General features: G+C 43.6%; 3 protein-coding genes across 10 annotated transcripts in view; 2 read left to right on the plus strand and 1 right to left on the minus strand.

Annotated features, from left to right (window-relative positions):
- The window catches only part of TMC5 (transmembrane channel like 5), a 23,625-nt gene extending 22,852 nt beyond the window's left edge, over positions 1 to 773 (plus strand). The window contains exon 24 of the mRNA XM_048321055.1: positions 108 to 773. Within this exon, the coding sequence (XP_048177012.1) occupies positions 108 to 205 (98 nt within the window). The 3' untranslated portion in view covers positions 206 to 773. The remainder of the gene's footprint in view (positions 1 to 107) is intronic.
- Positions 608 to 6,588, minus strand: GDE1 (glycerophosphodiester phosphodiesterase 1). The gene is made up of 6 exons (XM_048321057.1): positions 6,297 to 6,588; positions 4,830 to 5,005; positions 3,605 to 3,710; positions 2,830 to 2,922; positions 2,020 to 2,231; positions 608 to 1,623 (listed from the first exon to the last, which is right to left on the minus strand). The coding sequence occupies exons 1-6, from the start codon at positions 6,549 to 6,551 to the stop codon at positions 1,476 to 1,478; spliced, it is 990 nt and encodes a 329-aa protein (XP_048177014.1). The 5' UTR covers positions 6,552 to 6,588; the 3' UTR covers positions 608 to 1,475.
- Positions 6,589 to 7,276: 688 nt separating this feature from the next.
- On the plus strand, positions 7,277 to 24,052 carry CCP110 (centriolar coiled-coil protein 110). Of its 8 annotated transcripts, none has more exons than XM_048321035.1 (16): positions 7,277 to 7,748; positions 8,440 to 8,695; positions 10,393 to 10,549; positions 11,515 to 11,643; positions 12,587 to 14,231; positions 14,842 to 14,966; positions 15,106 to 15,289; positions 15,975 to 16,111; positions 16,462 to 16,578; positions 16,839 to 16,940; positions 17,206 to 17,322; positions 17,491 to 17,570; positions 18,160 to 18,222; positions 19,152 to 19,211; positions 19,777 to 19,859; positions 23,539 to 24,052. In XM_048321035.1, exons 2-16 carry the CDS (start codon positions 8,589 to 8,591, stop codon positions 23,589 to 23,591), a joined length of 3,159 nt encoding a protein of 1,052 aa, XP_048176992.1. In that variant the 5' UTR covers positions 7,277 to 7,748; positions 8,440 to 8,588; the 3' UTR covers positions 23,592 to 24,052. The 8 variants fall into 8 exon arrangements, with proteins under 8 accessions (XP_048176992.1, XP_048176994.1, XP_048176997.1 ...); XM_048321037.1 differs by having other exon boundaries at positions 14,845 to 14,966; XM_048321040.1 differs by lacking the exon at positions 8,440 to 8,695.
- The last annotated feature ends 1,664 nt before the right edge of the window (positions 24,053 to 25,716 follow it).

The raw sequence follows: 25,716 nt of genomic DNA on the forward strand, positions 1-25,716 counted from the left end.
GGCTAAAGCCAATCCAAACCCAGCCACCACAGGTGTAGAAAAAAGGACCAACTTTACACAAAATCCAAGAGCAGAGATTCAGTTTTATTGTTTCCCTGTGTGTACAGCTGTGGGCACTGGACACGGACCTGGTGTTTGCACTGAGGATGGTGACTCACCAGTGCCAGAAACTCCAGCAGCAACAACACTTGGACCTTTGGAGTGAGGGCTATTTGCCAGAAGAGCCATTTGCCCTTCAGCGGCCACATGGGGAGCACCTGTCACGCTCAGCAGCAACAGCAGAGGCCACAGCACTCGTGAAGGGGCAGGACAGGACCTGGACATAACCTACAGGTGCTCCAGGATGTGCACCACGAGCCCGAGACTGCTGAGTGAACAAATGGGAGAGGCTCTTGTCATCCTGACAGGGAAAGCAGCTCCCTTGTGCTTCTTTGTGCCTGGGTGAAGCTCAAGGTACAAACAAAAAATCCACCCCCCCAGCAGGTCATAGCATGAATCTGTGGTATTCCAGAAGTTTGGACTTACCCTAATTGGGACAATCTGCACTAATTTTGACATTTACATCAATGCACTTCTGCACAACTGATAAAGAGCACTGCCCCATGAGTTCTCAGAGACTCGTTTATTGTAACTGCAGACTCTTTGAAGTTCAAGTTAAATCTGGATTACAGTTTCCATGTCCATCTGAGTACCCTTCAATCATGCAACCAAAGGCAAACTAAAAGCTCCATTTGTTCTACTGCTTACCAGCACTCTACAGATAGCTTTCTCTTCAAAATAAATACAATCATGTGCTGTGTCATTTCTTCATTAGAAGAAACAATTTCCTATCCTCCCCTGGTTCTCTTAAAAGGTCTGGAAGATAAGAAGCTACTCAAGTTTTATTTGTTAATTTTCAGAACCTTCACATCACACATGGAAAATTGGCTATTTCTTCCTTGTCAGGACTCAGCACAGCCATCTTTCCATGCAGGGCAGGGAAACATACTCATCTTCTATTGTGGCACCATTATTTCCAGTTTCTGTTTTAGGAACAGTAATGTAGATATGGTGCTATAAATCAACCTCAAATTAGTATATACTTGTACAACAATTTAAAATTACTAATGTCAAGTTATGATTTAAAATTTTGACACCAAAGATTGCTGATACAAATTTAGAACCAACATTTAAACAAAGCAAAGGAATAGAGAATTGTGCAACAGAGAATCATTAAGCCACCTGCACAGACAAGGCATGGCCCAATTTGCTTGTCAGATCTGATTCTTTCACATTACTGTGATTTCCTCAGACTGTGTGGCCACACCACAGCTTTGGCCAGTGCACCAGAGCTGTTCCTGCATTTGAGATGTGACCACAGGCAGAAGTCAACTGCTGCTCTGCCTTTCCCAGAGCTCTCCTCAGCAGTCCAGGAGCACTGCTGGATGCCCTCGTGGCTGCAGACCTGCCCAGGAGAGCAGCCTGGTCAGGCTGGGTCAGTAGTGAGGGTCACAGTCCTCCACCAAGCTGTCGGTGATGTAGCTGCAGTCAAGGACACTTTCATAGTAGCTTTTCTCTGCAAACGTGTTCACTGTCCAGGCAACCACTTGAATTCCTCTGGAAGACCAGTGCCTCACATAGTCCCTGCAAGGAACAAAGACAGCCTGAGAGGAGCCTGACACTACACACAGCTAAGGCAGACAGTGCTGAGGCTACAACTGAGCTCTGGTCTTGCATCAGCATCGCATCAAGGAACAATAGTGTGTCACCGTCTGCAACATTGCCTTTTTCTGTTCTCTTATTGTAAACAGGCAAAAGCAACAAACACTTTTCCTCTTTGAGATAAACTTAAGACCTAACAGAAGATAAAAATTCTAATTAAAAACATAGAGGCTTAAAATAATAAAATAACGTAAAGAAATTATCAAGACACCTTACCCAACACTAAATGGAACGTTTTGATAAGCACTGTGTTAACTCCGCCCTATAGACTAACAGAAGAGAATATCTCCTGATCCATGAACGAGCTCTAACACTTACTGAGAAACGAAGTTTTTCTGTATGAGGACAGCTGAAACCCCACACAATCGCCACAGGAAACTGTGCAGGCTCCAGTCCAGAATGACATCCATCACCACATACAAGTAATGCTTCCAGCAGGAGTTGAAGCGGGGTGTCCCATCTCCCAGGTGACTCAGCTGCCAGGGCCTGTGTGTCAGTGCTGTCACAACATTTCTGTCAGCTTGTCTCATCTGCAGGACCAAGGAGAAAACACTGTAATTCACCCAAAAGCCCAGCTGCATTAAATACAATTTTTGAGAGATTAGACACAAAGTGCTAGCTTGCATTTACAACTCTACCAGAATCCTTCTCCCCTTCCCCTCTAGATCCTTTTGTAACACTTTTAGAAAGCTGATATTTCATAGTTTTTTTTCTTCAAAACATACTAAAAAAGCACCAGCTCTTATGTTAAAAAAAATTACATAGCAGTCATGCAATGTATATAATGGAAAAAATAAATAGTAAGTAGACTTGGCAATGAGAATGAGTGAAGAGTTTTAGGAGTAACCTAGAATAAGAGGTTTATTCAGCAGGTACCTTGCACACAGATACCTGGCCATACACCTGGCAATGCACATTTGTCTGCATTGCTTTCAGGAGGGAATTGCTGTAGATTCCTATTTGCATCTAGTGAGTAGAGTGGTCTAATAAGATTATGCATTATGCTTCATTTGTTTTTAAAAGCCTTTGCAACTTGAACAACTCAAAAGTAACCTGGGAGTTTTACAGCACACCAAAATTCCCAGACAGGACTAAAAAGATAAAAAATAAACTTTTAGGAAACATCACCTTATAAACAACATCTGGCATGAAAGAACAGACTATGCTGCTGTTATACAAATCTGGAAATTCCTGGTAGAGTTGTTTCAGGGCATCAACTGCCTGCAGTTAGAGACACACAGAGATGTTACACATATGCTCATATTTAATTTACACTGCAAAGTCGTTTTAGAACAATCTTAAAAACACTTCCCTGTTTTGTATAGCAAGATTGAAATAGAAAGGGAGAAGAAGAAAAACAGCATCTTGTTTATAGCATTAACACAGAAATGACATTTTGTTTTTTTGCAAAAGAATTCCTTTTCATTACTCTGTTTACAAGGAGTAGGATTCTCAGTGTTTGAAATACCCTTAAATATGTTGTGGATAAAATATTTTAGTACTACCTAGGGTTTAGCTCAAGAGGAAAATGAATTTATTCCCATATTTTGCTAGGCTAAAGAAAAATATTATTCTAATTTATATAATATATTAGTGATGGATCATTTGCATCTGCCTTCAGTAATGCAAATTAGAGATCCCTTGTTGGTTCCTCTCAGCACAGCAGGGAATTCCCTTTGCTTTGTTTCACAGCAGTGCTGTGAGCTGAGTGCAACACTTGCCCAAGCCTTGTACTAATTTTAAGCTGCAGCTTCCCAGGACAACTTTGGGTGACACAAACAGCAGACCTCGCTCATATTAAAGAAGGGATTGTACCACATGGACCAGCTTGAGACCAACACAGCAGCAGGTCAGAAACCCAAAGAAGGGGTGAGGGCAGGTGTCTTGCTGCAGTGAGCAGTACCTGATTTGCATGGCCTTTGACATCAAAGTAGATTGTCAGATTGTGATGCATAGACTCCACAACAGCTTCTCTCAGAGTTGGTACCTTTTCACCTTGGAACTGGCTCCTGTAGAAATGGAGAACTCACTGGAATGCAGTCCTCATACATGTGCACACACATGGGCCTGCGCATCCCCAACCCCACAGAGCTGATTCCTGACAGAGGTTGCTGCTACGCTGGTACTGGAGGTGGGATCCAATCTCACTGGCCCTGTGTCCCACCCCAAAACACCACCCCCAGTTCTTCAGCTCCTTCCCCAACTTCCACAAACAAACTTTCAGTCCCAACTGCTGCCCTCCTCCTGCTCCTACTGCACTCCCCAGCCCTGAGCCAGGAATGCAGATCCTGGCAGAACAGGCAAGACAAGCTGAGGATTCAGCAGAAGCAGCTTCACTCACCAATAAATCATCAATAAATCAGGGTGACAGTGAACAGCACCTGCTCAGAGGTCACTGCCTGTGGAAATTCCCGCTGTGTGGCCCAGGTGATCACCCCTCCAGTGAGACAGGGAAGATACTCCTTGTGCCACAGACTCCCAGGTGGCACATTTGCAGCTCTGGAACTCCCTAATGCGGTGTCTCAGGAGCACACACTACAAGTTCTTCCTCTGAAATGGACTCACTTATGATACTGCAGAAGTTGCATTGTTATCAAATTTTTAGTAATGTATAAAAATATTTTTCCCTGCATATCCATAGGAAGGACCTAATCAGCCACTAGGGTCACAGTGAGGCTACCCAGAATCTGTCTAGCTCCTTTTCAACAGTATAAACCTGATGTGTAGAATCCCCAAAACACAGTCCAGTCAAGAAATACATGTGAATTAACCTTAGAAGTAATTCCTCTAACCAGTTCTGACACATCATGAAGATCCCAGCACCTTTAGTGTCCTGCAGTGAGTTTAGGACAAGCTTATGTAGAGATTGATCAGTTTCACATTAGATGCCTGTGGATTTTGTTCTCAAAAGCCAGCTTATCTTGACTCTGTTTCACTGTTCCCAATGTAGTGATGGGTAAGGAGATACAGTCTCATATGCTTCTAAAATCAAATTAGAAGTAGCATATGGGACTTAAAAGTTTTAAATTGTAAAAAAGTTTCATCAGTTATAGATCAAATCAATAATTTTGTTTATCAAGACTTATTTTTCCACTGTTGAAAGAGTAATTTCAGAATAGTTCATTTACCGTAGCCTGTGTTTTGCAGATGGATTGAGTTTCCTAATTTCCTCAAAAGTCAAGTCCTGCAGTCTCCCAGCCCCATCCGTTGTCCTTTCGACTGTGTCATCATGCATGAGAATGGGGACACCATCTGCACTAAATTCAAGATCCAGCTCCACACCCGTTGCTCCATTCTCAGCTGCCTTAAAAAAAAATTTAAAAAATCAAATACACAACAGAAGAGACAGCTTTATAGATCTGACATAAGCACAGCTATAATTAGCTTGTATTTTTGTTAAAAAATAATAAAATATTAATGTACTTTTCAGTAGGCTTCATCTGCAGAACAAAGCAGGTTTTTATCCAAGTCATTGTTAGCGCATTCATAGATCAACTGAACCATATAATCTATTTTGCAGATAAAACCATAGTGATTATGCCTCAGTCTTGGGATTGAAATGTTTCAGGATAAAAATGCAGAAAAGAATCTTGCTCTCTCCTTCTGATGTAATAACCATGGAGTCCTTAAGTTATGTTATTTTGTAAAAGGCAAGGAAAGCAAATGTCTACAGTTTACATAATCTACAGATTAACACTTAGTAAACACTGTTTACCACGTGTGTACCAAGCAGTAGATGGATGCAGGCAAATCCCTGCTCCTCTCTGAGGAATGCCCGTATCAGAGAGCAAGAAGCAGCCAGGCTGCCTTAGAACATTTCACACACCCTGTTCCTGCCCTGGACCTTTCCCAAGAACTCCAGAAAAACACTTGAGTGAAGTGCACACAAGACCAATTGCTCTGAAGGATAAATGCCCTCCTGGAAAAGGGACAATGCAGCAGAAAGACAAAAGCCAGGTATGCACTAGAGGTTACCTATAGGTGTCTGCTCTGTAAGGATTATGCAGCTTCAGAATTTATCAGGACTAAGAGTCCTGTCTGATGCAAAGGTAAGAGAGCCTCAGAGCAGCAACATCTCAACTCAGAGGTACACTGCATTCGAGAGACTGATAATCACTATTTCAAACGATTCTCAGAAACAGGCTGTGAACCCTGGCTGTGTCTTGACGCCTCGCAGATGAGGTAGCAGTAAGTCATGGCACGGCTGCACAGTGAAGTTCTGGTACCAGATCTTCCCCTAACTGTGGATTCTCCTCATAGATCTTTAAAAAACCAAACAACATGTTACTGACTTGCTGTCCGCTCTCTATGTGCTGTTGCTACATCAACAAAATACAGTATTTCATTATCGCTGCACTGCTGAAATATCCATCAGCACCAAGGCTATAACAGCTCCCACAAGATTCAGATCTGATCTGAATGCCCCTGGGGATGAAGGACTGACCAGCCACAGAGCTTCCAGCAGCTATCGCAAGAACAGCCAGCATCACTCTCGGTGCGGAGGGCTTGGTGCTGGAAGGGCGGATTACTAGACACACCCCGCCAGGCCCACCAGGCTGAGCCTGTGCCCCGCCAGCCCCGGGGCCCGTGCTGACCTGTCGGATGGCCGCCAGCGTGTTCTCGGGCGCGTCGTGCGCGCCGCCGCGGTGCGCGATGCGGGCGGCGGCGCCGCGGGGCCGGAGGACGCGCTGCGCGCTCCGGGGCGCCGCGGGCTCCAGGGCCAAGAGGTGCAGCGCCAGGCAGAGCCCGGCCGGCAGCAGGCAGGCCAGCGCCGGGCTGCGGCTCAGCGCCAGCGCCAGCGCCATTAGCGCCGTCAGGGAGCTCAGCAGGCCCTCCCCGTGGCACAGCATGGCGGGGCCGGGGCCGGGGCCGGGGCCGGGGCCGGGGCCGGGGCCGGGGCCGGGGCCGGAACCGCGGCCGCCGCCTCTCCTCAGGGCAAGGGCGACGGCGGCGCCACCAGCCAGCCAATCAGCACTCGGCTGGCAGCCGCCAGCAGCCAATCGGCGCCCGCCGGCCGCGCTGGGGGCGGGGCCGGGCCCCGAGCACCCCCTGGGCAGCGCCGGGAAGGGCACGGGGGGAACGGGGGCTGTTCCTGATAAAACGGGGGGAACGGGGGGAACGGGGGCTGTTCCTGATAAAACGGGGGGAACGGGGGGAACGGGGGCTGTTCCTGATAAAACGGGGGGAACGGGGGGAACGGGGGCTGTTCCTGATAAAACGGGGGGAACGGGGGCTGTTCCTGATAAAACGTGGGGCACGGGGGGAACGGGGGCTGTTCCTGATAAAACGGGGGGAACGGGGGCTGTTCCTGATAAAACGTGGGGCACGGGGGGAACGGGGGCTGTTCCTGATAAAACGGGGGGAACGGGGGCTGTTCCTGATAAAACGTGGGGCACGGGGGGAACGGGGGCTGTTCCTGATAAAACGGGGGGAACGGGGGGAACGGGGGCTGTTCCTGATAAAACGGGGGGAACGGGGGGAACGGGGGCTGTTCCTGATAAAACGGGGGGAACGGAGGGAACGGGGGCTGTTCCTGATAAAACGTGGGGCACGGAAGGAACGGGGGGAACGGGGGCTGTTCTTGATAAAACGTGGGGAACGGGGGCTGTTCCCGGTGTAACGATAAAGTAAATAGTGCTCATGGAAGGAAAGGTAGCGCTGTGCAGAGAGTCGCGGCAGACCCGTGCGTATGGAGAGCGTTGAGGGCTTTCCGCAGCTGTGCCAGGTAGCTCATTAGAAACACAGCACCCACAGTGGTTATTTTCCAGCTCACCGGCGGTTTGTTCTATGCTGTGTGTTTTGTGTAGCTGGCGCTGCAGTGCTGCCTGCCCGCGGGCCGGGCCCGGGAGCCGTGGGAGGAGCGGGCGGCGCGTCCTGCCCGGGCGGAGGCGGCTCCGGCCACCGGCACCCGCCTGAACAACCGCGGAGAGTCCAGAGGCGTGAGCAACAGCGAGGAAAACAACCGGTTAAGTGAAGGCTGGAGAAACTGGGCACGTTTAGTCTAGAAGTGGAATAGCAAAGCCGAGGAAATAGCAGCTTGTGTTAACGTAAGTGGGGATTTTGACCCTTTTTTGGGTGTCTGTATCTGTGGGAAGGATGGGAAGCAACTGACTTTCCAGTGAGGAACTCTGAACTAGAGGTGGAACAGGCACCGCGCGATCTTCTAAACTGGGTTTATTTATTTTTTTTAATTGCTGACATGAATATTTGTCACATATTGTCCTAGATGGTTCTGAGCATCTCAGATGCTCTGTCAATGGTTTTGTGCTTCTGCCAGATGTAGCTGGAGAAAAATCAGATATATATGCAGATGCACAACAAATAATGGAATGTCTAATTAGATGTCTAACATATTTTTAAAATCTTGTGATAAACAGCAGCATTTGTTAAGATGAAGATTTAAAAAATAAAACCCCTCAACGATCATTGAAGAGGTAACAGATGACTAAGTTGTTTTTTGAAACAAGAATGACAGCTTTAACAGCTCTGAATACTGGGAATTAGATGTTTCCATAAATTAAAATTAATTATGCCTGGGCCAAGTGCTGGCAAACAAGTGTGGATTTTCCTTCCACCTGACCTGCCTGACAGGTGAGTGTTACCTGCTCCTGGACTGGCTGGACCAGCAGCTGGCTGCCGCCCGGGCCGGAGGGATAGGATGTCTGTGGTGATGCCCTCGTGGATGCTGTCCTCACAGAGCATGGGTACAGGTGCTCATGTTTATCTTTCTCATCACAGCGTGCTCGCTGAAACTGATACTTGCGGCGGCACATTTGTGGTCCCGACTACACAAGGACTGCACAACCGTGCGATACTTAATGGGATGAAGCAGAACAGATTACACCCGTGCTAACAGGGGAACTTGTCTGGGAGAGCCATGGGTGGGAATGGCTGGAAAGCAGAGCACCGGGATGGCGCTCCATCCCCACCCATCCATCCGAGCTGCGGCTGCCTTCGCTGGGCGCTCGCCTAGACACGGCAGAGCTGTCCCGCGGTTGAGTGCAGCGGTGGTGACGGGCCCCGAAGCGGGTCGCAGGGCGGGCAGCGGGGGCGGCGCGGGGCGGAGCGGGGCTGCAGCGGGGGCGGAGCGGCAGCGAGCGCAAGGCGGCAGCGGGGGCGGCTCGGGGCGGCTCGGGGCGGAGCGGCGCGGGGCGGAGCGGAGCGGGGCGGCTCGGGGCGGAGCGGGGCGGGGCGGAGCGGGGCGGCTCGGGGCGGAGCGGAGCGGGGCGGCTCGGGGCGGAGCGGAGCGGCGCGGGGCGGGGCGGCTCGGGGCGGAGCGGCTCGGAGCAGGGCGGAGCGGCTCGGAGCAGGGCGGAGCGGGGCGGCTCGGGGCGGAGCGGGGCGGCTCGGGGCGGAGCGGCAGCGGGGGCGGCTCGGGGCGGAGCGGGGGCGGAGCGGTAGCGGGGGCGGAGCGGAGCAGCTCGGGGCGGAGCGGCTCGGGGCGGCTCGGGGCGGCTCGGGGCGGAGCGGGGGCGGAGCGGTAGCGGGGGCGGAGCGGAGCAGCTCGGGGCGGAGCGGCTCGGGGCGGACCGGGGCGGCTCGGGGCGGCTCGGGGCGGAGCGGGGCGGGGCGGCTCGGAGCGGGGCGGAGCGGGGCGGAGCGGGGCGGAGCGGCTCGGAGCGGGGCGGAGCGGGGCGGAGCGGCGCGGGGCGGAGCGGCTCGGAGCGGGGCGGAGCGGGGCGGCTCGGCGCGGAGCGGGGCGGAGCAGGGCGGAGCGGGGCGGCGCGGAGCGGGGCGGAGCGGGGCGGCTCGGGGCGGCTCGGCGCGGCGCGGGGCGGAGCGGGGCGGCTCGGCGCGGAGCGGGGCGGAGCGGGGCGGCTCGGGGCGGAGCGGGGCGGCTCGGGGCGGAGCGGCGCGGGGCGCGCTGGGCCCGTGGTGCGGCCCGGCCGTTGTGGCAGCGGCTGCCGGGGAGCGCTGGGGCCGCTCCGCCCCGCGCAGGTACCGGGCCGTGGGACGGGGGCAGGGGCCCGGGGGCAGGCGATGCATCGGCCCCGGCCTGGGGCGGGCTCGGTGCCCCGCAGCGGGCGGGCAGGAATCGGCCGAAGCGGCGTGCGGGGGAACAAAGCGTTGTCAGGCCTTGCCAGGCGGAGCTGGGCTCGCTCCGGTGGGGACGGGCAGTGACAGATATTCCAGATATTTGGGCGCTTGTAAGGAAATAAGGCTGCGATTTCTTTTTTTTTGTGTGTGTGTGTATAAGTATTGGCGTCTGTTCGTACAGGGATGTACCGAGACGGAGGCTCACGGGAGTGAGGCACAAATTCCTCTCAGCCCCCTAAAGGCTTTTTTTATTTTTTTTTTAAATCCAATCGGGCTGCAATTTTGTTTGGGTTGTTTTTTGGGGTTTTTTTAACAGTTGGTAGGATCTGTCTCGTTGTGGAAGATCCCAAAGGTTTAGCTTTTGATGGAAATTATCTGTAGCGGGTGCAGTTTTGTAAATCCTGCTTATCTCAATGCTTGCTTTCTTTTCTGTGCACTTGTGATCATTTTTGCTCATATACGCAGATTTTCTTTTTATAGGGGAAAATAAGGAGGAGCTTTGCAGGCTTTGCTAATGATAGGAAGAAGAAAAAATTCAGTTTTGTAATGTAGAATTTGTTTCCCGAAACATAGTGACACCGAATTAGTCGTGATGTTGTTTTCCCTTCAAGGTCTTGGAAGTACATGGGAGAGTAATGTTATTATTCTTTGCAGCTTAGATAACATGAAGATGGAGGACTATGAAATATTCTGTAGGAAGCACCTTTCCAGAATCCAAGAAGAGGCAGTAAAAGGAGAAACCTCTTTGACTGTTCAGCACAAAAACATCTCCCTCATTCAATTCTATAGAGTCCCTGTGCTTTCTCCTCTGGTAAGGCCTTTTTTATCCCTTTTCCTCCCTGGTGTGCTAACTGTGCTATTGGCACTGGCTTTGATGTGCACATGTAATGATTCTACTGAAGGTGTCTGTGTGAGCTGTCATCTGACCTGCTGCTTAGTGTATTCTAAGCATTCCGAGCCTTAATCTTACAAAGTAAGGGGGTAAAATGTACCTTTCCCCCCCCCACTGACTGCATTTCCTTTAATTTTAAAAAAGTTACCTTCCTAAGGGGAGCACAAATGGTTTTCAGTAATGTTACTGCTGGGCTTAACTTCGTGTAAAATCATATTGACCTTTCAAATATTGAACATGTGAGTTAGTTTAAAGGTTTAAAAAATTGCAAATAGGAAATACCAAAATAGTTAAAAAGCTTCTAAGTAAATTTTTTTTTGCATGTGTTTGCATCTTCCTCTAACGTATTCCACAGGCTCATCAATTATGTTAAGTCATTCTGTGCTAATGGGAACAGAGCTAAGCTGAAGGTTGTTGGTAGTTTCTGTAATACTTCAGCTGACTTCCTTGTTTCAGTGATGGGAAGAAATGGGAGAGTGTCTAAGAACAGTGTCCAGAAATCATGATACAGATATAAATTGCAGATACATTGTCATATTCTTCATTTACAAATGCGTGGATATTGTAAGAGTTTTTAGGAGAAATGTCTGAATCCTGTGTCAGATTGGTACTGTAGCATGTAATATTTATGGAAATTTTTATGAATGGTGTTTTAAATTCGTGTTCATTTGCGTGTATTCCAAGAAGGCATTTTATGCATCTTCCCTTAAAAAAAGGTATAATTGGTTGAAAAGAAGCTGGAATTTAATGTGCACAGTCTCAGGTGATTGCTGTTTTTCTAATTGTTTTGTTCTGTTGCTTTTCTTTCGAATGTATTTCAGTAATTCTGTACAGAAATTTGCATTTAGTGATATAAACCATGTTTCTTACACTCTGTTTTGCAGCTTAGCCTTGAAAAGAAAAAGGAAATACAGCAATATAAGAAGAAAGCACTGGACCTAGAGACCAGGAAACGGGAGTCCCGGAAAAAAGCTTTATTGAATCGTGTTCAGGAGATTGTAGAAAATGTCCAGGTAGTGTTAGTCCAAAGCTGCCTCATAGATTTACAGAAAATCACTGCTTATAGACTTTTTGAGGAATTGTTGAGGTTTAAGTATTGCCCAATACAAACATGAAATTAATAGCAGCTAACTCTCCAGAACCAGCATTTGCTACTATTTCATGCTATGTGTCCTGATAATTGATGATTTAGTGATACTTATTGTGGTGCATGGGATTTCCTTTTCACTGCTTGTTTTGCTATATGCAAAAGACACTTTTGTAAGTGTGTTGGAAATAACTGGATTGTTAAAAGAAATGAACAGCTCCCCTGTGTTATTTGCAAGCTTATAGTTTAATCAGAAAATAATCTATATTCAACCTTGTAACTACAGATTTCAAATTACCTTCACAACAGCTTGAAATTCTGTTGTGTTCTTCACAATTTTACTTCAAATACTTTGTTTCCTTTGCTGTTTCAATGATGAATTTAGTAGAGGTTTAAATTTAAAAGACTATTAAATGCATCTAATCAAGGAGTTATTATAGGTCTTTGGAACAGTTGTAATACAGCCTTTAAATTAAACTGTTGCTTAAACAAGTGCAGTTAACACTGAGTTTGTTGAGTTACCAAGGTGGCAAAGAACTGTTACTAGTGTGTATTGTTTACTGAGTGTATGTGGCAACAGTCAGCTGGCTTGGGGTTTGACCAGCAGACCAGGAAAGTATGTTCAATACAAACATAATTTAAGGGGGTTTTTTTCCAAATGTGTCCTTTTGATAACTGAAATGCAGCACACAGGATAATTAGAGTGTGAAAATCCTTTTAAACAAATGCTGTCTGGAAGTAACATGTAATTTTCACTTAAATAAAGCTGTTTTTTTCAGGTTTTTTTTAAGTTCAAGTGAAGTTTGCAGGAATCTGAGATTCTGGGATTTCATTGAAAATATGTCATTTTTAAAAATTTTAATTTGCAGATGAAGAAAGGACCTAGCACGAGCGATGTGAACACTCTGGAGGCTGAGAGTTCTTGCCCTGATTTGGATTCAAAGGCTTTGACTGACTTCACAGCTCTATCAGATACCAATTCAACATGTTCTCCTGAAAGGCACGGTTCCATGGACCTGGAAAAGACACCAGAACTTAGACCATCAGATACTGCAGGGCAAATGACATCAAATATGACGGAAGCAGTCAAAGCAGCAGAAGAAAATGTTTCTTCCAAGCCAAGCGAGAGTGGCTTCTCGAAGGACGCTCCTTGTCCGAGGGCTGCATCTCCTGACAAGGTGTGTAACAAGCTCCCGTCTCACGCCCTGCAAAAGCAGGAGGGACGAGTCGGGTCTCCGTCGGATGAGGATGTCCAGGATCCGTGTGTAATGAGTCTTCAGAACCTGATCAAGAGGTCTAGGGAATGCATAGAGAAAGAGCAGAGCAAGCGTGCCTCAAAAAGCAGTTCCAAGAGGAGTACGAGTGAGAGTCATTCGGATAAAGAAAACGACGGTGTTAAAACAACCGACTCTGTGAAAGAGAGAGCGAAGTTTACAGGCAGAAGTTGCTCTGTTCAGACACTTGATAAACTCAGTCTTAATAAATCAAATACCCTTCTCCAAGGTGCCTCTACTCATACAAATAACACAAGTATGTCCGCTTTATCCAGTTTTTCTAAAGTAGACATACCTATGAGAGTTGGAACACCCCCTTTGGTGGATTCTGATTCAGATGAGGAATTGAAAAAGAATTCTGTGTTTGAGCGTGACAGCAGCATTGTCAGGAGCCTCACAGGCTCTTACGCCAAATTGCCAAGCCCAGAGCCAAGCATGAGCCCTAAAATGCACCGACGGCGCCCAAGGCCTTTATCCATGGGACACATCATTATAAACAACCCTGTGAATGCTTACGAGCTAAGTCCTAAAGGCAAGGGTAGAGCAATGGATTTAATCATGCAAGATATTGCAGATAAAAACAACGTGTCTGAATCGGTGCCAAAGTTCATGGTGGACTTCACTACAGTTTGCCCTGGCAGAGTTCCTGGTGTCAGCAGGAATTCTTCAGGCCCCTGTGATGGGTTGGGGGTTGGCAAAGCAAATCGCCATTCCTTCGGGCTCTTTGAAAGCAGAGGAACCGTGTCGGCTACGGTGGAAGGTCACGTGGTGATGGACAGCAGAGGGCCGTGTAAAGCAGAGACCAGTACTGGTATGGTGCCTCCAAAAGTGAATGAGCCCTTTGCCATCAGTCAGTCTACAGTGACACAGAAGATCCTGGCTGTGAATGAAATGAAACCAGCTACTTTGCCAGAGAACACTAAATGCAATTCTCCAGTGGAACTCAATAAATCTTATGACGTAGAAAATCCATCTCCACTACTAATGCAGAGCAAGAATGTGCGACAGCAGATGGATAATACTCCAAGTGTTGCCTCAGCAAATGAGCAGTTTCCAGAAAATTTTGAAAAGGTAAAACGTAGACTTGATTTGGACACCGACAGCTGCCAAAAAGAAAACAGTTCCTGTGTTCTAAGAGTTGGAATGGAAGAACAAGAGAAGCAGTGGTTGCAAGAGCAGAAATATCCTGTGGGATCAGTTTACATTACCAAGAATGCAGTCCTTGAAAATATGGCAAAAGGTAAAAGATTTCCTGTACTCAAGGCTTACTTCTCAGTTTATTAATCTTTTAGAAAAAACCCCAGTGATCATTAGTCGTTGGTGTTTCTAAGTATGTATGGGTGTCAAAAGGCTAAAATTTTATGGCATGTAAATTTTTTTCAGTAGCCTCATTTCTCCAATTTAATTTGACATCACAAATACTGATTTCCTGTTTGAATCTAGAAGTTGGAATTTAGTTTTACTAAGAAAATTGTCTTATGCCACAAGCTCTAAATAGGACTACTAAAAGAAAAGATAGTCCATGTAAATTAAAAAAAAAAACCCAACCCATATAGGTATTTTCTTCAAATTCAAAACTGTGTTACTTCTGCTTGTGTCTCTACCAAATTAGGCTGAAGTGGCATAAATAATGTTAATTCACTCTAGCAAGTGTAAAATTCTTAGAACTGTATTTTGCATGTCCCTATTTTAGTATACATAATGGGAACTTGATATCAAGGAAACTTGGTATCAAAGGCATCTTTTTTACTTTTTACTGATGATGCAAATTGTATCTGATAAAGAGTATATGTCTCTGGCAAAGATCATATAGAAAGTATTCAATATTTGATTGTTATGTATTTTCTCAGAAGATATTTTAAAAACTAAAATGTTGGCCTTTGAAGAAATGAGAAAGAGACTTGAAGAACAGCATGCACAACAACTGTCAATTCTGATAGCTGAACAAGAGAGAGAACAGGAGAAATTGCAGAAGGTAATGTCAACAGGAAAAATTCAAAGCAAATGTTGTGTGTTACATGGAAGTTTGTCAGGAAGCAGTTTGGTTTAAATGTATATTCTGTTGCTTTGCAGAATTAGAAAAATAGTCTCACAGTTGAATCTTCCTTTTGTAGGAACTGGAAGAGCAGGAGAGACAGTTGAAAGGAAAGAAGGTTACTACAACGGAAATAGAAATTTCCAAAGTGAATATTAACAGTAGGATGGAGTTGGAGTGGAGGAAAAAAAGTGAAAGTGGCTTGCTGGAAAGTGTGCAGTCTCAGCTGGAGACAGTCCATAACACAAACTCCACCAGCATTGGTAAAACTGGGAGGGAAGAATATAGATTAAGTGTTGTGATGTATTTTGTTCTACAGTGCATGACTGGACCAGCTGCCCCACTGTGTGGATAAGTGCAGTGTTCCTGCCCTAGGACTGCTCAGGGTACACAGACAGCTGCTGCCCTCAGCTGGGGACAGCATTTGTGAAACAAAGACTGTTGCATCTTTGTGTCACTGGCATTTAGCACAGGTTCAGCCATCCTCAAACTGTTCCATGTACTGCATTTGTTATGTAACTGTTTGAGGGCACATCCAAGGAAAACAAGCTAAGAATAACCTCCTTTGATCAAGGATGAGGATGTGGATTTGCATCATGTCCCAGAAGGATTATCCTTGTGCCATGTAGCTGCACAGCACTGGGCCAGGTGGTCACATTTGTGTAGAAGGTTTAGAGGGGCTCTGCCAAGGCATCTTAACTCCCAGGCAGAACAGCTGTAGCTGATGGAACACCTCTCACCTCTTCCAGAACATCATGAAATGTTTTGTTCTGTCTTCTGTTTAGCAAATATTGCATGGAAATCACTCAGAAATATTCAGCTTGCTTGTTGCCTGTCATTGACCTTGTAGACAAAGCTGTGATGCCCGAGCTGAGTGTATACACAGACACAGGCAGTACTTCACTGGCAGAAGCGTGTGTTGAACTCTGTGTTCTGCTCTGCGTGCAGGTTTTGCTCATACAACACCCAACACCTTTGCTTCAACAAGTGAAACTTCATTCTATCTCTGGGGACCCTCAGGTAGTGGAGTTATAAAAACCTCAGTATGCAGGCCAAGTAATAGGATCAAAACTAGGTGGACTCAGGTAAGGGAAAAAAAGATTTATTTTTATCTTAAAAGGCCCTCATGTTTTTGTAAGGCACTGGTGACTTTATAAGAGCTGTGCAATAATAAACCTCACAGAAGATTTTAGTATCCCTTCCTATGTCAACTTCGATTACATGAGAGAACTGTATAGATTATTATTCATATATGCAAAGTAATAATATAGCAATATATTGCTTCTGCTAAATTATGGTGGGTACTTTTGGCCCAGTCAAAGTTTGTTTTTTATTTGAAAACTTGTGTTACTTGATGGATGTTATTTGATAAGTAATTCATAATTCTTGCTTTTTTAATCAAAAGTTTAGAAAAATGTTTTGGTTTTTTTATAAGGTTTTCAGTCCAGAGATACAAATGAAGTTCGACAAGATCACTGCAGTGGCAAAGGGATTTCTTACACGTAGACTCCTGCAGACAGAAAAACTGAAACATCTTAAGCAAACTGTAAAAGTAAGATCAGCTTTTTTGCAATAGGCAGCTTCTTGTCCTGTTTATTTTTGTTGCTGACTTCCATTGACAGATGAAATCCTGCGTTTTCTGCTCGCAGAAGATTTTGGGGCTGTTACATGAACATGTTTGAGTGTTGCATTGCTTAGTGTCATAAGGTCCAAATCAAACAAAGAATCTGTCCTATGTGTACTGTTTGTAATGATTGCTTTGTTATTAAGGGTTATGCCTGGTGCTTACTCTTATTTTCCTGTCTTTCCCAGGATACTCTGGAATTCATAAAAAATTTTCAGTCTGAAGCCCCATTGAAAAGAGGAAGTGTGTCAGCACAAGATGCATCCCTTCATGAAAGAGTAATGGCTCAGGTGATACAATTTAAACCTTTTTTTTTGTCTTTTCTAGCTATTCTGCTTTTGTAATAGAAATACATAAAACCTTGAGAGTGGCTTTGTTTAGAGTAAAACACTTAAAGAAGAAAAGATTCCATTTTTTTGCTTGACACAAAATTATTTGATTTCAAAATTATGAAGTGTTTTGTTTAGATTGAAAGTAAAAAGTGCTTGATAATCAAAACCATGGACAGGTAAACTTGATTGAATATTTTATTAACATTTTAATTATTCTTTCCAGCTGCGAGCTGCTCTGTATGACATCCATGACATCTTTTTCACAATGGAGGCATCGGAGAGAATGAATATTCTGCGTCACGATCGTGAAGTTCGTAAAGAGAAGATGCTCAGGCAGATGGTGTGTTACATTCCAGGGAACGTAAACTGTTTCAAGACTTTAAGTCCTGAATCATTTTGCATTTAAGAGATTCTTCCTCACCCTGTACAATGTTTCTTAAATCTAAATTTTTAATTATGCTTTTGTAGGTAACTTTCTTCAGTATCTTCTTTTTTTTTTTTTTTTTAGGATAAAGTAAAGAGCCCAAGAGAGCGAGTGACACTTTCAACAGCTACGCAGAAATCTCTGGACAGGAAAAAGTACATGAAGTATGTGCAGCTCTCCCTTGGGTGGGGAGGGATGGTGAGAGGGGTCCAAGAGGAGGAGTAGAAGGCACAGGAAATAGTGATGGGAAGTTTATGGAATAAGTGTTTCTTTGCAAACTGACATCTGTGCTAGGAAGAATGAGTAAAAAGCTTTCCAGGTGTGTGGTGTCTTGCTAATTGTATTTTGCTCTTACTTTTAAGAGACTTCTTGTTTGTATGGAGAAAAATGTTTATTCTAACTTGTGCATTTATGCTATAATGCAGTGGTGGATTCTGAGTTTATGGTTGATTTTGCCAATTGTAGAAAGTGCTCCAAGTGATTTTATCTAAAGTGCCTAGCAATAGAGATACTTGATAGAGGATCTCTGGCAAGGTTTTTTTGGGGAATGGTAGCAGGCTTTGTCCTGCAACACAGTGGACTGAGCAGTTGTTACACTTGCTCCTGAGTAAAGAAGTGATAATCTGTAGGACGGCCCTGGCAGTATTACATGTAGGTGTAGTTCCTCTTATAGGCTTTCTCTGAGTGTTTCTGTTCAAGACCTGGATGATAATTCGCTAATTGAAATATGTTTCAATACTTTTGTTTCTCTAGGGCTTCAGAAATGGGAATGCCAAGTAAAAAAATAATCATCAAACAAAAAACTCCTGAAAACCGGTGGGTGATGGTTACTTGTATTAGGATGCTTTTAAGAAACTGTCTTATAATGATGGATTCTGTGATCTGTGTTGTTGGTTTGCCATCGATCAGCTCAATTCCTGCTACTATTATCATGAAAATTAGTGAAATCTGATTTACCAAGGCCCGAGGAAAGGGTTTATTAGCTCATTAGAAGTTAGGAAAGATACGTTTTCTTCAGAGTCAGTTCTGAAATTTCATCTTCAAAAGTTATTTATTTATGGCTTTAAGTCTTGGTGCTCAGGTTCAACATTTTCCTCTGAGATGCACAGTTAAGCTTCAGTTTGGCACTACTACTCTTCCTAATACCTTTTGCTTGGCAATGGAGTTATTGATAATGCTTATCTTCAGGAAGCTGTCAGAAAAAAGTGGCTTTCTGTTGTGAGGAAAGTTTTGTTCCTTGATTGTGTTATTGTTTGCTTAGATCACAGAAATTACAGTGTTCAGTACATGTTTGTCAGGCAGACAAGCTGCTCTCTTATGAGGCCTGTCTGCACCTTTTTCATGTATTTAAAGCCAGATACCTGGCATCCCTTAAAAACAGTTTTTATCCCATGTTTACCCAAAAGCTTTGAAGACATACTGTCTATTCATACAGTTCAGCTTTCAAGGACTACTGTAAGCAATTCAGCTGTTTTTCCTGTGTGTTCTCATCAATAACTGGCAACCCAAGGCACTGTTGAGGGAGATCTATCTGTGCTTTTTTGTTTCTTTGTTTTTAATAGTGGAAGTAGTAATCCTATTCTGGAATTTTAATTCCAGCCACTTTGCCTACATGTCATTTGCCTTACCAAACCTGTTAGCCTTTCTGAAATTCGTTATGTGAAACACGATTCATAATTCAGTATTTCTGAGAGATTTTTAATTTTAAAGGGAAAAAGCACTAATAAAAGTCTGTGTTTTAACAGCATACTTCAACCAAACCAAGGACAGAATGCCCCGGTTCATAGACTGCTTTGCAGACAAGGGTAAGAGCACAGCGTGTTTCGAGCCTAAAGGTGAAAGTAAATGCAAAGTGCAAGAACAGTGATTGCTGAATAATATTTGCACATAATGGCACAGCTGTTCTTCAGAGTAAAAATAATTGCTTCTCTCAGTATTTTGAGAGAGTGATGAAGCTTTATTTTACCTTATGCTGCAGGAAAATATTTATTGTTGTCATCCTCTTGTGTATTGTCTTCATTTACACTGTTCCAACATTTCTATTTGTAACATTCATTCCATGAAGCTTTGCTTCCACTTAATGAAATAAGTGTATTTTTATATGTAGGCTGTAATGCCATGGTATCTAAACTAAAGCAGTTTCTTGAATAGAGTTTTTCAATCTGTTCATGGGGAGATGTTCTCCTACTTAATGTATCTATGTAAGCCATAACAGTATCAATAGGAACTATACAGGTGCTCAGGAAGAGGCTCTGTGGAACATGGTAAAAATGTTTTCATGCCAAACACATGTTGATAGTGTCTATAGTTTTGTATACAGCCTTTCAACTTTGTTGCAAGTGACTTATTAACTCTTTTATATTTAATTAGAACCCCTAAGACCTCAGTGAATGGGGTTGAGCAAAATAGAAAGAAGGCCTCAGAGAGCAGAGTGTCTAACAAGGCTGTTTCAGGTGTGTAGAAAATTGGTGCTTGGATCTTATAGTAAATAAGTTACTAGTACCTAGAAAAAATGAATTGGCAATATATTGTTTTCCTTTCCTTGTGCACCTGCTTTGCTATGCCTTAGGTCTAAGCTATCTCTTCAAACAAACCTGCGCTGGTACCTGAACCATCCACTTTCAAATTCTATAAACACAGTATATAGAATGTGCTGCACAGCTCATTTGCTTTCACTCACCAGATGCCCAGTCATAAAAAAAGATTGCCAGATATATTCACTGGAACTGTTGAGAACTTGATAGTAGTCAAAATAGACTTGGATTAGAAATTTCATGTCATTGATTCTTAGTTCTGTACACACATCTTCAGCATGGAGCATATTGAAAGGACAGGAGGGACAGTTTCAGACTCCTCAGCAGGTGTTCACTCATCATACAGTCCTAAAATTATATATATATATATATATTCCTGTAGCCTCTTACAGCATGTTTGAGTCTTAATGACCCAAGTTCAAAAGTGAGTATTTCTGTGCTTCCATACAGAGATGACTGGTTGGTTACCTTTTATTTAAAACGTTTGATAATAGTGCTGAACCTCTAGAAATGACTATGAATAGTGTTACACAATTTCCATTTTTTAAATTAGATTTAAAATTTCTTAAGTGACAAACTTAAATTTATCAAAAGGTAAAGTCGTTTATAAGCTTTAAAACTATTTAACATTTGAATTACACTTTCTTCTCAAAGGAGAGTTCCACAAGTCGAGTATAAAAATTGGGAATTTTGGGGCTTAATAAGGGAAATATGCAATGTAGTATGATTTCAATTGTTTTCCATAATATTTTCAATAATCTGTATGTATTAAGGATGAAACCTTTCCTGTAAGGCAAGTGCTTATTTTTTGCTGCCCCAGAGCAATGCTGGGAGGGAGTATCTGCAAGTTTGAATGCAGTGTGTTTTACTGTTTAAATGTGCTGTTTTCCTAGATGCTACTTCGTGAAGTCAAGAGAAGTGAAGTGAACAGAAGAATGTATAGTAAGGCAGTATGCATAAACATAGATAACACTGCAGTATGAGAGGGGGAAAAAAAGGCAGGTGGTGAGATCACAACCAGAGTGTGTTCATTTATTCTTCTGTTGTCAGTTCTCCTGGCAGTGCTGTCATCACCAAAGTAGAGCGTAGAGCAAGGCAGTTGTTTGGTTGGACTCAGTGACACTACAGAAAAATTAGCAAAGATAATAAATAATCTCCCTGAACTATAAAGCAGAAAATAAAGTAAATAATACAATTTTAGCAACCAGAAGTAGCCATTAAGACAAGTGTTCATCTGCACGTTTGCTATTGACTAGTAAATGAGTGTGCTGAAGAACAGGGACAACAGAACAATCAAAACCTCTACCAGATACAGTATTACAGAGGTGGTAAAAGAGTAGCGGTGTTAGGGTGGTGTCACACGCGGCAGGTTTGGCACTGATTCGAGGTTTGGATGCCATCCCCAAACTCATGTAATTCATGCTGAGCTCATAATGAGCCACAGTGGTGTTTACATTGTGTCTGGCATCAGGCATCCAATGAAGCATTCTGTCTCACTCTTCTGTGTTGGCAGTGTGTGCTGTTCTTCTAAGGAAGTCCCTGGGTTTATCTTAGTCATAATTACCAAAGTTGTGACAGGTCATACTTGCAATGAAGAAAATCCTTTGGGATATATCTCCAACTTCTTTTTGCCTTGTTGCTGTTTGTCAAATATCTGGAAAGTCATTGGATGCCTTCTGTAGTGGCCTTCTTGGAACTTCAGGCAGATGTGGCTAACCAGTTGTATGCTGGTTAGTTCAGGTCGCTCAGTGTAGCCTCATTTAGAGCTTGGACATCACACATGTTCCTGTGGTGCAATACCAACACTTCATGTGCTCCTTCAGAAATAGGTTAGACTTCTTGTACTAAATCAAGAGAAATGCATTCTGCAGTTATTACATGGGGAACACTTGGCATGGAAGAAACAATCTGCAGAATTTTGCAATAATGAAAAAACTTACTTTGAATATTTTATATATGGCTAAAATGTGAATAGTGAAAAGTCAGGTGGTATGGTAAATAGAGTGTTGATCAGGTTGCTCCTACAACAAGACCTATTCATCTGCTCTGCCCAGTTTCCTTTTCCATGGAAAAGAAACACGGGGCACAAGACACACAGAATATCTGGGTGGTGGCAGCACTTGGCCAAGCCAAGGGCACATCTTGCCCCTGTGAGATGGTGGGGGCTGTGGGGTGTATTGGCTGTCAGGCCAGCACTTCAGGAAGTCTTAGGCCTGCTGTGTGTGAGTAGCAGGTCTGTCCTTTGTCCCAGGAGAGAGGCCTTGTGTGATTGCCCTTTGCCACTGGAAAAGGATGAGTGATAATTGTTCTCAGAACTGTCACTGTTTTTATGCAGATTTGCCTTCTGCAATTCCTTAGTCTAGATTGCAATTCCTTAGTCTAGATTGGGATTTTTGCACACCCAGATGCTATTACTGTAATATCCTATTATGTGTGTGAGATTTTTATATGGCTTTGAGAGCGCTTGGGCTGAGTTAAGGGGTAGTGTTAATCACTAATAAAGCACCATGTCAGCCTAGTTGTCTGTCCTACGAGATCCCAGCTGAAGAGCACAGCACTGGGGAGTGCTGGGCCAGTGAGAATGCCTTCTGTGTAGTGGGAGCCTGTTGAGATGTGAGGGCTCTGGGCATTCCCGAAGCTGCTTTGGCCTGTGCTGAGTGTAGCCCTGGGACACCTGTAAGTAACCACTGCAGCTCTGACCCAGAGTAACTGAAGAGCCTAGAAAGGACTGGCATGCACTCTGTCACATTCGTTTACTTGCCTGGTAGTCATTCCTCTTCCATGGCTGTCTTCCATTCCCACTGCTCTGCACCCTGTGGTATGGTTTTCACTGCTTTGTGTAAATGTTTGCTCACACTGCTGCACTTTCTTGGTAACTGCCTGAACCTAAAGAAGGCTGAGTTGTGCTACTTTTTAGCAGCCTGCAGTGCTGAACCCTCACTACTGGAAGATACTTGTACTATGCATAGTATAGTACAGATTTTTAAATATAAGTATGTATATACTTGTTCCCTGTGGAAAGACTTATTTGTTTATTATTTTTTTACTTAAGCATCCTTCCTTTTATAAGGGCTCTGCCTGATGACATTATTCATACTGCACTTCTAATTCTGGTTGTCTTATATTGACATATGGGAGCCTACAGCTGTCTCTTGTTTTAATTAATGTGACAAAAAGAAAGAGTTATCTTAAGTATTCAACTTGTATAATATTTTTTAATTGATAATTTGTTTAAAAGTAATACATGGCATAGTTAAACTTATCAGCCATTTCATCTATGTCTTGGTTATGCAATACTTCTTTTAAAAAAATTGTGAATTGTGGTTGTAGTTGTTTTAGAGTAGCAGAAAAGAAGATAGGATAGTTATCAAATAAGGCAATACTATAAAATGTCATTACTTTCAAACCTATAGGTAGTTTTCATAAGGCTTTTGGGGTGTAACATTATGAAAACTGTCATTTTAAAAGTAGTCACTGAATGCCTAATACTGCTTTACAGAAATTGTCCTAATCTTTTTCTGCTATTTTTGTTGGACAATCCTGTTTCAAAACCCAGTACTATTAATTGTAAAATGGTAATGTTTCTACTTATTTTTAGGAGCATATGCAGGAAGAACCCAAAGAAAGAAGCCAAATGTTGTGACAATTTAAGAAGACAGCACTCACTGGGATAAAATGGCTGTGTTTTAATGATGGCATTCTCAGCACTGATTTTTAATATTGCATCTTCTTTACATATATGTATATTTAGACATTATAAAACCACTTTGTCATTTTCACGTGACACATGAACACAATCATATTGAAGTAATATGCTTTGAAACTCTCATACTTGTGGGAAAATTGCATGTTAGAACTTGTGTACAGACCAGTATTAATATATAAAAGATTCCTAATCTTGTTTATTTAAAGACTACCACAGGGCAACATGAAGGTAATTTGTGACTTTTTCACACTTTCTAATTCTAGTGTCTGACATATGCTTTTTGCATTACTTAAACTGCAATTTCTGTGTATGAGTGCCACCATAAGTAAGTCATAGGTATGTATTTAGTTTCATACCATAAAGTAAAAGCAGCTAAATGTGAAAAAACCCCCCAAACTTAATTTAAGCAAAAATGAGTTTTCACGTCAGTGAATTTGTCAGCAGCCATTCTGAATGTACTTTCTGTGGGAATGAGATTAGCTCAATTTCAGTACTAAAGGCCTTGTGCCCAATGGTTTGCATTTCTGCTGAGCTGGGCAGACGTGGTCCAGGTTCACTGCTGGGCTGATGGACATACTTACACTGACTAAACCAAAACTGTGCATTCATATGTGTGCTAGATCAAAGCACTCTACTGAAACAGTCCTGGGTTTTTGTTCCCCTGCTGTCTACTGCGTTTTCTTATGGAAACAACATTTGTCCAATATGGAGACGTGTATGTTCTACAAAAACTTCAGAAGGTAAGATTTGAACTGTTTTACCATTTCAGACTTAAATAGTAATTTCAGTCTGTAATAGTAATTCAGGTATGTTACATTTAATTGATGCCAGCTGCAGTTTTTCTGAGCAGTTTATCTTCTGCTGTGACCTAACAGGGCCTTGTACTGAAGTCATGATTTCTGCAGGTGGGGGGGAATCCTTTCCAGATCGCAACACTTTCATATTTATGAATATCTAACATTAAAAGAGCATGGTCATATTTTACCTTAGTCTTCCAACTGATGGATATTATCCATCAATTTGAGGAGAGGATGATTCTCCACCTTCTTTTAATGAACTTAAGTCATGATAGTGAGAAAGTTCTAGAGAGAAAAGCTTGGCTATATAGTCTTAGCAGTAGAGAACTGACTGCCAGAATGTAAATTAGGTTATATTTTGTTACTTTCCCAGTGTCAATACAATACAATACACTAACTTTGGAGGCTTTGTAATGTGTTGACATGAATGTAAGAGAAAAAAAGACTAACTGAAAATTTAATTGTGGTAAATAGCATGAAAGGGGAACATTAATAATGGGATGAGGACAGTACCTTCAGGGGTGGTGATGAGTGGATTGGCTTGACTGTTTCACCAGCCTGTGGCTTTCATCTGCCACCAGGTCTGTCCTCTGCAGCTTGTGATGTTGTTCAGAACAGGAGTGTTATACCATGCACTAAGTTACCCATGTTTCATGCTTGGAAAATGGCAAAAACACTGCCCAAGCACTTTGAAGAATGGCACTGCTTGGTTTGCTTGAAAGCCTGGGGCCAGGGGGCTCCCCTAATGGTGTAAATATAAGAGTTTACACCAGTGGAGGACCTGCCTCCTTCATACAAATGCTGTGGTGCTTTAAAATCTCAGCTGTAATACAGAAAATGCCCGAGGCAAGCTTCCTGCTTCGCCCAGTGGTGGGCATCAAAGCTGTGTTTTAGTTTGCAGCTTTCCTTAGGAGTGAAAAACATCTCAAGAGGGGAAGAATTTACAGTGGCAAGAGTAACCTGTGTCACAGATGACAAAAGGTGCTGTTGATACAGCAGCACTAAAGATTGATGTTTCTAATGGATGTTTTATGTGCTGTATTTATTATTAGCATAGGCAATATGTTGATGCACAGATAGGTTTAGTGTGTTAGTAGAAGTGAACGTTTCCCTTCTCTTAGGGTTTCACATCTAAACCTCTTGTTCTTCAAGCATGTTTCCAGTGTGTAATAAAGCATTATAGCACAAGGGTTTTGTTTTTTTTTTTTTTTAACTTTCATGAGGCCTTTCTCTTGACAAGTGCCAGAATTTGGTTTTGTACTTGCTGTTTTGT

Source organism: Corvus hawaiiensis, chromosome 16 (genome assembly GCF_020740725.1).
Source record: "Corvus hawaiiensis isolate bCorHaw1 chromosome 16, bCorHaw1.pri.cur, whole genome shotgun sequence".
Lineage (NCBI taxonomy): Eukaryota > Metazoa > Chordata > Aves > Passeriformes > Corvidae > Corvus > Corvus hawaiiensis.